Genomic DNA, 13,981 nt, shown 5'->3' with positions numbered 1-13,981 from the left:
CCTGTCTCCTACCCTGTATCTACACTGATTGAAGTGGATTTAACAAGTGACATCAATAAGGGACCATAGCTTTCACCTGGATTCACCTGGTCAGTCTGTCATGGAAAGAGCAAGTGTTCTTAATGTTTTGTACACTCAGTGTATCTACTACTTACATTTGACCTGTAAATCTAAAAGGTCTCAGGTCCGTTGTGCCCCACATGGGTGTAACTGATGTGAAATGGCTAGCTAGTTAGCGGTAGTGCGCGCTAATAGCGTTTCAATCGGTGACGTCACTCGCTTTGAGACCTTGAAGTAGTGGTTCCCCTTGCTCTGCAAGGGCCGCGGCTTTTGTGGAGCGATGGGTAACGATGCTTCGTGGGTGACTGTTGTTGATGTGTGCAGAGGGTCCCTGGTTCGTGCCTGGGTCGGGGCGACGGACTAAAGTTAAACTGTTACATGGGCAGGCCCATTTTACTTGGCAACCCTCCAAGACATGAGCACATTCCTACTGTTAATTATGTACATTGCCCACATACATACATATCAGGGTTTCTGTCATGAAAATTGTCACCGGACAAGTGACTGGGAAGATTTTTATTTATCTGACATTTGAGAAATGTACCGTTCATCATTGGGTGCATAACCCATTAGGGTGTCCACCCACGCAGCCAGAGCCATCAAACTCTGGATATTGGCCAAATGAGACACATATACATGTCCTTAAAAACAGCCTATAACAAATTACAAAAACACTATTCCTTGTTTTCAATGTGCATAACTTTATAGCGTATTCGTTTACTTTCCTAAATCAATAATTGTCCGCCTCGCGGTTCAACTGTTAGGGATTTGAGCAATAAATGCATTGCATGCATAGGCGTCCACTGTATGGTATTAATATGTTAAATCTAAAAAAAAAAAGAAGAGTAGTTTAGGCCCCAGGAGAGATCAAGATATGCCGGCGGCATTCTACGACACCAACATGCATTTATTTATCTTTGTCAGATGGGCTACTGAGCAGGGTTTCCCAAACTCTGTCCTCAGGACCCCAAGGGGTGCATGTTTGTCCTAGCACTACACAGATTGTTCAAATTCTGAACTAATCATCAAGATTTGATCATTTTAATCAGCTGTGTAGTGTTAGTGCAAAAAAAACGAATGTTTTTATGAAACGCTGGGCTACAGTGTCTGCTATACAGATATAGGCATACGGAAGGAGGCTAATTTGCAATTCTATCCGAATATTTTTTATAAAAGATAAGCATTATATTGTTAGATTATAGGAGTAACTCTGGTAGGCCTAAAACATTGTTCCTCACCTCAAGTTCAACTGTCGGAGTTAATTGAAGCACTGGTGCGCACTACCTTCATATCATAGGCCTACAGTAAAATAGGTTAGTAGCCACACCTTTACAAAAGTTTACACTTTATTAGGGTAATATCAATAGTCAGTCAAGACATTGATTATAAGGAAAATACAAGCAGGACATTATATCGCGGAAAACACAACGTTACAATTGGAACTTAAATTTGGCCCCCCAAATAAATGGCTCAAGAAAGGTTAGTGCCTACCGTACCCAGAGAATGGCAGCAATAGGCTAATTATATTTATTTAACAAAAGGCCTATGTATAACCTAACTAAATACAGAGCACACAATTAAAAAGACAGGTTGAACTTAATTTATCCAATGAAAAATATCAACAGAATGAAACAAAACACATTTTGCATGTTTAAAGAACTGATTTAGATTAATACATAGGCCTACAATAAATACGGATATACAAGAATAATAAAACAAATGAAATACTACAAAAAAATGATAATAATAGCATCCTACCTGAATAGCGAGTTGCACATTAGCCTGCATAAGGCCATTTCTGTGGTGTTAAAAAATATTCTGCTTATCTCATCTATTATGTAAATAATGTAGAATTGCATGAAATGCTTTTATAAAAGGCTATCCACCCCCCAGACCATGCAAAAAAGTTGTCCCGGTGTGTGGAAATCCCAAACATGTGTCTGCTCAACTGTATGCCGGTATGCAAAAAAAAAAAAGCACCTCCACCCCACAAACTCAAAACATATTTTAGCAGCTATGACTGGGACAAAAACTGCAACTGGCTAACTGAAGAATGTTTCTGAAAGTCTGACACCTTTTTTAAAACGCCCCTTTCCACCAAAACGCTCGGAGGCGCGCACAGGTAATTGTTTCCAGACGTCCCAGATTTAGTAATTTGGGGTATCCAGTTAAAGTTGGGGGCCGTCTGTTGTGTAGCACCTTCCACATTCTGACTAGATGACACGAGAGAGCTAACAAACCCACTAGAACTTAATAGCTATTAATTGATAAGACATAAAAGTTATGTGTAGCACAGAAGGCATGCGCAACACTTGAGCAGCCTAGATGGGCAATTGCACAAACTCATTCGGTTGACAGATCACTATTATTTTTTTAAATTAGTCTAGAAGGCCTAATCTTCCAGAAGGTCGCATGCTCAACCAAATGCATTGAGAGAGATTGTTGAGATGCTTAAATTGTGCAACCACCAATTGCATGACATCTCACTCATCTTATTTAGGTAACATTACACCTTCATCAGCATGTTAAATTGAATGAAAAAGACAGGATGAGGAGTAGCTTGGAAGACAGAGGTTTTTAAACGGAACGCTTTCTTTAGGAAAGCAGCGGCGTTGGTGGTTCTGGTGAAAAGAAACTGAGCAGGTTCATGAAATAAGCAGGCCTTGCAGTTTGTAGAATTACACAAAATACATGGGCTACACAGTACACTACAGTAGCCTTCATGAAATTGGGGAAAGTATTAGGCTACATGTCTTTCATGCAATGTAGCCTTTTAAATGACAATTAACGCAATACGTATTTGATTCAGTAATGAGCTGAATGTAGATGCCAGTAGATGTTTGAAGGGTCATTCCATTTGATTTCAAATCACTTTTTGACCACACACACCTTTTGATTTGAGTGCAACTTTCCAAACATACAGTATTTGCCCATGGTAGAGTTGGTCAGAAAGTGACATTTTGGGCCTGAATGCCAAAACTTTCAGGAGTTAGAGGTGCTCAAAGTTTACCCATTTTGCACACCCCACTATGACATGAGACATTCATGTACATCTTCATCACTGGTAAATATGAATAGTTGAGTTTGATAGGATTTAAAAGCTTAACAACAGTGTTGTCAAACTATTTTATAATTTCCTTTAAAAACAAGTTTAATAGCATGTTGGCATGTTTTTAACCATTAAAGGGGTACTGCGAGATTAAGATTTAGTATTTTGTCTACTTACCCAGAGTCAGACAAACTCATGGGTACAATTTTTATGTCTCTGCGTGGAGTTTGGAGATTATGAAAGTTAACATATTAGCACAATTGCTGGAAGCTATGTGGTTGGTCATTTAGTCTTACAAAGCTATACATAGTAGTCAATATTTTATACATTTGTTAATGTTACTGAGTGACAATCATAAGAAACAAGATTCTATCCACTTCCTCATTCTTTCCCAGAATTCGCATAGAGATCACAACATTGTATATGTCCCATTATGGCGTCTGAGTTCACGGGCAGCGCTATTGAGTAACATGCAACGTTGCGATCTCTATGCGACAACAAGGAAAGAATGAATCTCGTTTCTTATGATTATCAGTAACATTAACGAATGTATAAAATAGCGATTACTTTGTATTTATTTTTTACATACAAGTCTAAATGTATGTGTTAATGAAATGATAAGTATTAGTATTTTTGAGTGTAAGGTATTTTCCGTTACGTGTCGGACCCCAGGAAGACTAGCTGTCGCCATTGGCGTCGGGGTGATCCTAATAATAATACAAATTATCATAAAATCATATGTATAGCTTTGTAAGACTATAAATGACCAAATAAAATGTTAATTCGTCACATACGCCAAATACAACAGGTGTAGACCTGAAATGCTTACTTACAAGCCCTTAACCAAAAATGCAGTTCAAGAAATAGAGTTTAGAAAATATTTACTAAATAAACTAAAGTACAAATAAAGTAAAAAATWACACAATAACGGGGCTATATACAGGGGGTACCAGTACCGAGTCAATGTGCAGGGGTACAGGTTACTCGATTTTATTTGCATATGTATGTAGGAGTAAATAGACTATGCATAGATAAACAGCAAGTAGCAGGAGTGTAAAAACAAAGTTAATAGTCCAGGTGGCCATTTGATTAATTGTTCAGCAGTCTTATGGCTTGGGGGTAGAGGCTGTTAAGGAGCCTTTTGGTCCTAGACTTTGCTCTCCGGTAACAGAAAGAACAGTCTGACTTGGGTGACTGGAATCTTTGACAATTTTTGGGGCCAACCACCCAGCTTTAGTGTTGTTAGAAAGTCAATTTCTCTGCTTTTAAGAGGCGCTGGCTACTGTATCGGCAGACTTCCAGCAATTGCGCTAATCTAACGATATGCTAACTTCAATCATCACTAAACTGAAAGCAGAGACATAAAAGTGGTATCCATGAGTTTCTCTGACTCTGGGTAAGTAGAAAAATGTAATCTCGCAGTATCACTTTAACATAAATTATCTGAAAACACGTAATCGATGATTTTTTCTTTCTTCAATTTCCACTTATATTGTAGCTAAAACCCTAATTTATATCATCTGAGGTGTTTGTGTTGTGCCCAACATCGGTTGAGACAAAGCATACTCTTGAATACTGGGTGGATTTCATTTCAATTATAGAAATATAACTCATATAATGGACCTATCCCTTCAAACCATTGCAATTTAACTGGCACACAATTTAAAATGTACATTTTTACTTCCAATTTACTTTCACAAAGATGGCCGCTGGTCCACCCACCGTCAAATGTCAACTTAAAATGTGAATGGCTATTCTATTATCTATATTTCTATGATTAACAGGATTCTATCGAATATTGACAGTATAATGTAAAATAACTGATATTCCCAGTCAAGTCAACCTGATATGTGGATCTCCAAACATATTTGTGATACCATTTTCAAGTTTAAATTTCAATTGTATTCCCATTTTAGTAAATGTATTAGTCAAAACATGACACCCACCCTGTATTCAAGAGTATGCTGTGTCAACTGATGGYGGGCACAACCCAAACAACTCAGATTATGTCAAATAGAGTCTAAGCTACAACATGTGATTTTATTTTATAATCTAAGTATACTAGTTTAGACAAGCTATTTTAAGTTAAAGATAACAAAACAAAAACATAGCTTTTTTTTTTCTGTTAGCTTTTAAATGATCAAACTCAACCGTTTATCTTTTCCAATGATGAAGACTTGAATTTCTCATGGTATGGTGGGGCAGGCAAAATGGGTCAACTTTGAGCATCTCTATCTCCTGAATGTCTTGGCATTCAGGACCAAAATGTCACTTTCTGACCATTTCTACCATCGGCAAATATGTATGGAAAGTTTCGTTCAAACCAAAAGGGGTGGGGTCAAAAAGTGATTGAAATCAAATGGAACGACCCTGAAGGCAGTTGCAACATTGTAGCCTAAACACTCATATTTATATCTTATGTAAAAAATAAATGGCTACATAATGACTGGTTACATTTTGTAGCCAAAGACCTCGCTACATGAATGTAGATGTGACAATGTATCGCATCGTTTTCTGTGAATTGCCTACCTATTCACAGTCGCAACCTAATAACAAGATTAGCCTATTCAACGTAGATATGGCAATTGACAACAGATGTGAATTCCAATGGCTGGTACACAAATAAGCGACTGTTTTACTTGCTGCTCTGTGCTAAATCAAATAGCCACATAGCCTAACAATCACTTGAGAGCTAATGTGTATTCCATGCAGCAGCGCACCGGGCAAACATAGGCAGAAATGATTCTTGCAAATAGCCCTAAACCKGGTCAACGGTATTTTTTCTGAATGGTTCAAGAAAGGGCAGTAAGGACGGAGCATAAAAGGGAATTAGCGAAGGTTATCAGTGCCGCTTACCGTCAATGGCTCTGGCTGGAACGATTACCTCCAAACTGTGCAAAAATCCCAAGAAAAACAACCCAACCGCCAGCGTGTTCGCTGTGGCGCGAAACATTGTTTCATAAAAGAGATAAAAACAAGATAAACGAAATAAAACTCATCCACCACCGCTTTTTGGTCCTGTCAAGCGAGAGTTCGCTGTCAGCCTGCGAAATGTTTCCGTGCCCGAGCGATGCTCTGTCGATGCGCAACGGAGCTGCAAGGGCTTTGTGCTCGCAACGAGAATAAAAACGGTGTACTCTATCAGAGCTAAAGCCACGGCTTCTCCAGCCCCGGGAATGCTACGGGTTCCTTTGATGCATGGATACCATGTAGCTGGAATTATCTGTTAGCTAGCCTTTCTGGGTTGCTGCACACGAATGCAGAGATGAAGAAGAAACGGGAGAGACGGCGCCTATGATGTGCCCAAACCATACAGGGGTGTCCTTTTCTTTGTTCTCCGTGACAGCCGGCGACACAGTTCTGACAACCACAGCAGAAAATAAAAAAAAGTAATAGCAATTTCTTTCCCAACCCTACCACCTCTGTTGCTGGTGGTAACGCAGATTGAGTCGGTATTGAGCCTCATCCCCTTAAATCAGCGGGCTGATGTGTGTGACGTCACCAACACCAATGGCTGGCCACATTTCTGTCCACCGAGCATCCTGCGCGCCAGGCGACTATTGGGCAAATTATTTTCGGTGACAAGCTCCACGAATCAAACAAGAGCGCGAAGAGTGTATGTTGATAATAGCGCTACCCATTTTCAGTTGTCTCAGATGGATATGATTATTTTTCTTTCAAATGCTAGTGGCGTAGTCATCTCCTCATCCAAAGCCTGTTTCGAATGCCAAATTTGTCCACAGAATCTGCTGAAATATTGATATTTGCCCATGTGTCGTACAGCATAGGCTACATAGAAAGGCCTACAGTGGCAGCCTAGATTGTGTGAAAGCAGACAAATAAATGTATGAAAAAACATTACATAATTTTGTTATATTTATGTCTGGGTAAAGGTGCATACTTCAGAATTGTTAGCATAATCCTATATCTAGAGTGAGAATTTATTTGCAAAGTTTCAGGACAATTTTTTCCTGGGATGGGGGTGAAACATCCCATAGTAAGTCAAAATGATGAGTAAAGGAAACGAAGTGTGGAAGGTGTTGAGCAGCTCACATGCTCATAACTGCATACACTATCACTATGTTTATGTAGAGGAGACTGGGGTTGATTGTATTTCTCAGCAGTATATTTTACAATACCATTTTCATTATTAGGAGAAAGACCAAGGTCTTGGATTGAAATGGGGACTCTTTTTATCCTAATATCTTATTCCAACATGGAGTTAAACACCATTAAACACACTGTCGACTTGTGACAACCAGCCCCATCACAGGGTTGTCACACAGTATGGGGTTGGTTGTCACAGTGTTTGCCATTTGTTTTTCAGCAACAATTTAACCAATTTACAAAGTTTTGGAAAAAGTAAATCCTTTATTTAGGGAAAAATAAATTCAACATAGTTAGATGATTTGACATTGTAGTTCTTACTCCACTCAAATCTCCACCCGGCACAGCCAGAAGAGGACTGGCCACCCCTCATAGCCTGGTTCCTCTCTAGGTTTCTTCCTAGGTTTTTGCCTTTCTATGGAGTTTTTCCTAGCCACCGTGCTTCTACACCTGCATTGCTTGCTGTTTGGGGTTTTAGGCTGGGTTTCTGTACAGCACTTCGAGATATTAGCTGATGTACGAAGGGCTATATAAAATAAACTTGATTCGATTTGATTTGATTTGAAATCATCATGTTATTAATGCTTAATAAAAACAAACAACAGTAACCATCTGATTTTTGGATGAAAATAAAATATTTCGATAAAGTAAAAAAAGTAAAGTTAACACTTTTTGTTGAAATCAAAGAACGCTCTTTCAAACAGGAACAGGTATGTTTGTGTGTGTCTGTGCCTGTGTGTTTGTGTGCGTATGTCTGTCTGTGTGCGTGCATCTGTGTGTGTGTGTATGCGTGTGTGTCAGTTTTGACAAGCAGGTCGGACCGGACCAAATCTGAACCAATCATAGAAGTCTAAGTTTCACAAGTTTGTAAAGCACTGTATAGAGTACAGAAAAGAAAAGTATCGTATAGTTCAGTACAGTACAGTAGAGCAAAGTAGGATACAGTACAGTAAATCAGAGTATAGTTCAGTATAGTAGAGTAGAGTACAGCACAGTAAGGTAGAGTACAGTATAATGTACTGTATTGTATCCTACTATACTCTACTGAATTAAACTCAACTGTAATCTACTGTACTCTGATGTACTGTATGCAACTGAATAAAACTGTACTCTGTTGAATTAAACTCTGTACTGTACTGTCCAAACTTGTGTTACATAGACGGGTCGTTCCATCAGTTTGGTGCCTTTTGAGAAGTCTAACTTGGTCATAATTTCTTTTTAAGTGTCTATTAAGTGCCAAATAAAGTAACAGAGTTGACCGTAACAGGGTTGACAATTTAATCTTAAATCAGCTATAAATACCCCTGTTGTGTGCGACAGTGAGCGGCAATTGAATGCAAGCTGTTTAAATTGTTTAAACATTTTTATCTATGTGTAACAAGGTTGACGTGTTATGGTCGACCGGCTCAGTTTTACACCACAAAAAAACAAGCAAATGGCCAAAAAGAGTACAACCAGCTCACCTGCTTTTACACTATGTTTTGATTATTAGATGTTAAATGTTTCTTTAGATATTTTTTTTATGGAACATTTTCACCATATTAAAACAAGAGTTCAGTTCACATTACAGGGTTGACCTTAAAGTGAGGGACAGACGTAAATATATCACTAATCACATAAAATAAATACGAATCTTCTGAAATGACTTTTTCAAAGCAAAAAAATAACTAAGGTTTTACAGTGATGGTGAAAACTTGAAGAAATATGGGGCTTAAGTGGGTTAAAATCTTCATAGAAGTCACAGAGGGTGCATGGAGGGACATATCAAAATTCCTATTAAAAATCAGATTGACTGAATTATCCATGTGGTCTATATTAAATGGCACTTTATTTAATATAACAGGCTTTTAAAATACAATATTAGGGCACAATTTCAACTTGAAATATGAAAGGGACGCAAAAGGCACTCATTTTGTGTAATGACCTAGATGTCTTTTGAATACATTTAAGTCATGACTGTACTGTGTTTTGTTTTTGTCTGACATGAGTGAATAATCACAAACATCCCACTAAGCATTTGACTTCAGGTGACGTCTTTTGCTATTCTTTTGGTGCAGTCCGGACCGACCTGGATTTAGCCCAAAAATAGACGTCTCTAATTGGTTCAGATTTGGTCCGGTCCGGACCGGCCTTGAGCACAGCAGAGTACAGCACACAGTATAGTAAAGAAGTGTATAGTACAATAAAATACAGTAGAGCACACTAGAGTACAGTAAAGTAAAGAAAAGTAAAGTGCTCTGTATTGTACCCTACTGTACACTACTGTACTGAATTAAACTACTGTACTCTACTGTACTGTACCGTACTGTACTCTACTGAATAAATCTCTACTGTCCTGTCCTGTACTSTACTGTACTGTACTCTTCTGTGTTCTACTGTGCTCTACTGTTCTACTGTGATGTTCAAACTTGTGAAACATAGCCTAGACGTCTATGATTCGTTCWGATTTGGATCTGGTCCGCACCGGCCAAATTTGGACTTGTTTGGGGGCAGCGCTTATTAGAATAATACCCAGCGTGCTTTGAAAGTGTTTGTTTTTACATTTACATTTTGGTCATTCAGCAGAAGCTCTTATCCAGAGTGACTTACAGTCAGTGCATTCAACTAAGGTAGATAAACAACATATCACAGTCATAGCAAGAAAAAAATATATCTGTAACCGTTACTCAGAATGTTATTGTAGTTGAAGTGTTGTGTCGGTTTCTTACATGTGTTTGACTGTGATGAACACCATAACTGCCAGTTGTAAAACTCTTGGAAAAGCTAACATAAATGCATGTGATAGATGGGAGCAATAATAAATATTTGTTGCAATCTTCAGTTGCCTCCTCTTTCCAATTAAGAGGTGTGATTTCACACCTGCTCGTCAAACATATGACTTGGCAGCTGGTCCCCCTTTGCTGCTATATCATCCTCCACTCTTCCGGGTAGGCTTTCCCCTAGATGTTGGAACATTGCTGCGGGGACTTGCTTCCATTCAGGCACAAGAGCATTAGTGARGTCGGGCAGTGATGGGCGATTAGGCCTGGCTTGCAGTCGGCGTTCTAATTCATCCAAAAGATGTTCCATGGGGTTGAGGAAAGGGAAATACCTAGTCAGTTGTCCAACGGAATGTATTCAACTGAAATGTGTCTTCTGCATTTAACCCAACCCCTCTGAATCAGAGAGGTGCGGGGGACTGCCTTAATCGACATCCACATCTTCGGCACCCGAGGAACAGTGGGTTAACTGCCTTGCTCAGGGGCAGAACGACATATTTTTACCTTGTCAGCTCGGGGATTCCCTCCAGCAACCTTTCAGTTACTGGCCCAACACTCTAACCACTAGGCTACCTGCCGCCTGCACAGGGCTCTGGCCTGCACAAGGCTCCATTCAAGTTCTTCCACACCGATCTCGACAAACCATTTCTACATGGACCTCGCTTTGTGCACCGGGACATTGTCATGCTGAAACAGGAAAGGGCCTTCCCCAAACTGTTGCCACAAAGTTGGAAGCACAGAATCGTCTAGAATGTCATTGTATGCTGTAGCGTTAAGATTTCCCTTCACTTGAACTAAGGGGCCTAGCCCGATCCATGAAAAACAGCCCCAGACCATTAATCTTCCATCAAACTTTACAGTTGGCACATTACAGTTGGCACTGTAAACCCAGATTCGTCTGGTGGTGAAGCGTGATTCATCACTCCAGAGAATGCGTTTCCACTGCTCCCGAGTCCAATGGCAGCGAGCTTTACATCCCTCCAGCCAACGGTTGGCATTGTGCATGGTGATCTTAGGCTTGTGTGCGGCTGCTCGGCCATGGAAACCCATTTCTTGAAGCTCCCAACGAACAGTTGGCTTACTGGCTTACTGGTGCTCTTTCATGCCGTCCCTAGGAAGGGTGCGTCACTTGAGTGGGTTGAGTTACTGACGTGATCTTTAAGTCTTTACTGAAGACTTATCTCTTCAGTAGGTCATATGATTGAGTGTAGTCTGGACCCGGAGGTTTGAAGGTGAACGGAAAGGCTCTGGAGCAACGAACCGCCCTTGCTGTCTCTGCCTGGCCGGTTCCCCTCTCTCCACTGGGATTCTCTGCCTCTAACCCTATTACAGGGGCTGAGTCACTGGCTTACTGGTGCTCTTTCATGCCGTCCCAAGGAGGGGTGCGTCACTTGAGTGGGTTGAGTTACTGACGTGATCTTCCTGTCTGGGTCGGCGCCCCCCCTTGGTTTGTGTTGTGGTGGAGATCTTTGTGGGCTATACTCGGCCTTGTCTCAGGATTGTAAGTTGGTGGTTGAAAATATCCTTCTAGTGGTGCGGGGCTGTGCTTTGCAAAGTGGGTGGGGTTATATCTTTCCTGTTTGGCCCTGTCCGGGGGTATCATCGGATGGGGCCACAGTGTCTCCTGACCCCTCCTGTCTCAGCCTCCAGTATTTATGCTGCAGTATTTATGTGTCGGGGGGCTAGGGTCAGTTGGTTATATCTGGAGTACTTCTCCTGTCTTATCCGGTGTGCCTGTGTGAATTTAAGTATGCTCTCTCTAATTCTCTCCATCTCTCTTTCTTTCTCTCTCTCGGAGGACCTGAGCCCTAGGCCATGTTGTCAGGACTACATGATGACTCCTTGCTGTCCCCAGTCCACCTGGCCTTGCTGCTGTTCCAGTTTCAACTGTTCTGCCTGCGGCTATGGAACCCTGACCTGTCCACCGGACGTGCTACCTGTCCCAGACCTGCTGTTTTCAACTCTCTAGAGACCGCAGGAGCGGTAGAGATACTCTTAATGATCGGCTATGAAAAGCCAACTGACATTTACTCCTGAGGTGCTGACTTGCTACACCCTCGATAACTACTGTGATTATTATTATTTGACCATGCTGGTCATTTATGAACATTTGAGCATCTTGGCCATGTTCTGTTATAATCTCCACCCGGCACAGCCAGAAGAGGACTGGCCACCCCTCATAGCCTGGTTCCTTTCTAGGTTTCTTCCTAGGTTTTGGCCTTTCTAGGGAGTTTTTCCTAGCCACCGTGCTTCTACACCTGCATTGCTTGCTGTTTGGGGTTTTAGGCTGGGTTTCTGTACAGCACTTCGAGATATTAGCTGATGTATGATGAAGGGCTATATAAAATAAACTTGATTTGATTCTTGTGCTGGCAGTTTGGAACTCGATAGTGAGTGTTCCAACCGAGGACAGACCATTTTTACAATCTTCTTTCTTCAGACTTGGAGGTCCCATTCTGTGAGCTTGTTTGACCTATCACTTCGCGGCTGAGCCGTTGTAGCTCCTAGGCATTTTCACTTCACAATAAGATCACTTACAGTTGACCAGAGCAGCTTTAGCAGKGCAGAAATTTGACGAACCGACTTGTTGAAAAGGTGTCATCCTATGACGGTGCCATGTTGAAAGTCACTGAGCTCTGCAGTAAGGCCATTCTACTGCCAATGTTTGTCTATGGAGATTGCATGGCTGTGTGTTCGGTTTTATACATCTGTCAGCAACGGGTGTGGCTGAAGTAGCCGAATCCACTAATGTGAAGGGGTGTCCACATACTTTCGTATGTGGTGTATAATGGTTACTTAATTTAGAATGTATAGCAGTTGAAATCTGGTTGTAGAATCAATTACCAAGAAATGTGGATTTTCAATGTCTGTAAATAGGGTTAAAACAACATATTTGTACCCTTCATTCATCACCTAAAATGCACCTGATTTCAACTTCTGAAAAATATGTATTTTCAATGTCGGGAAAATACGTATTTTTGACGTCTGTATAGACATCTTTTTGGAATTATGTCTTCTATCCTTTCATTCAGCACCTGAAATGCATGTGATGTCAACGTCTGGCTAAAATACGTATTTTCCACTTAATTTTGCTTACTAGGATGTGCTGCTGCTCAGATTGAGAAATAATGTCACCAGAGCCCAAAAAAATATCACCCATGGAAAGTTCTGAAGTGGTCTGACTGCCAAAGAGGCCACTTAGAGGTGACCTTTGGGGGTAATTATTTCAACTCCCTACAGATTGGAAATGCTTACCCTGCGTTGCACTTTAAACCAATCAGGGTGGTTGTGAAACAAGACGAAGGAACAACAACAAAAGTCAAGCCATTTGAAATAGGCTGAGGTTAGTATTGCATTAGATTTTTCAAGGGACTGGGAGAGACCTTTGAGTACAATTTTTGGTCAGCATCAATCAGTAAGACATGTTATGCCATTCTAACAAAGTTGATAATGCACTTCACAACCATAATGACTCTACAGCTTGTCTCTGCTTAGCTGGGTCATTAATCTACTATTTTATCAAACCGGGTATGTTTAAAACTTCTTAGGGCTAGGCCCCTTTTTTCTCAATTTCCRCCTGAATGACKTGCACAAAGTAAAATGCCTGTTGCTACGGCCCTGAAGCCAGGATATGCATATCATTGGTATCATTGGAAAGAAAACACTTAGAAGTTTGTAGAAATTTTTAAAAAATGTAGAAGAATATAACACAATAGATATGGTAGGAGAAAATCCGAAGAAAAAACAACCAGATTTCTTTTTTGTTGAGAGACCATCCTCTTAGAAAGGCAAGTAAAAGGTCCTATTGAAAATTAGCTCCCTGTATGCAATTCCTATGGCTTCCACAGGGTGTCAGCAGTCTATGTTCACGGTTTCAGGCTTGTAACTTCAAAAACGAATAAGAAATATCAGTTTTAGTACAGGGACATAGTCTTGGAAATTCGTGTTTGAGCGGGCCATGAAGACAGGACGCAGCTGCTAATATTGGTTTCCCATTGAACACACT

General features: G+C 40.5%; 1 protein-coding gene across 1 annotated transcript in view; it reads right to left on the bottom strand.

Annotated features, from left to right (window-relative positions):
- The window catches only part of LOC111966053 (low-density lipoprotein receptor-related protein 1-like), a 180,280-nt gene extending 173,723 nt beyond the window's left edge, over positions 1 to 6,557 (bottom strand). The window contains 1 exon segment of the mRNA XM_070444379.1: positions 5,966 to 6,557. Coding sequence (XP_070300480.1) covers positions 5,966 to 6,062 — 97 coding nt within the window. The 5' untranslated portion in view covers positions 6,063 to 6,557.
- Positions 6,558 to 13,981: the final 7,424 nt, after the last annotated feature.

This window comes from Salvelinus sp. IW2-2015, linkage group LG1 (genome assembly GCF_002910315.2).
Source record: "Salvelinus sp. IW2-2015 linkage group LG1, ASM291031v2, whole genome shotgun sequence".
In the NCBI taxonomy this organism is placed as follows: Eukaryota; Metazoa; Chordata; class Actinopteri; order Salmoniformes; family Salmonidae; genus Salvelinus; species Salvelinus sp. IW2-2015.
The sequence above is the reverse complement of the archived record's forward strand: the minus strand, read 5'-3'. Positions and strand labels throughout refer to the sequence as shown.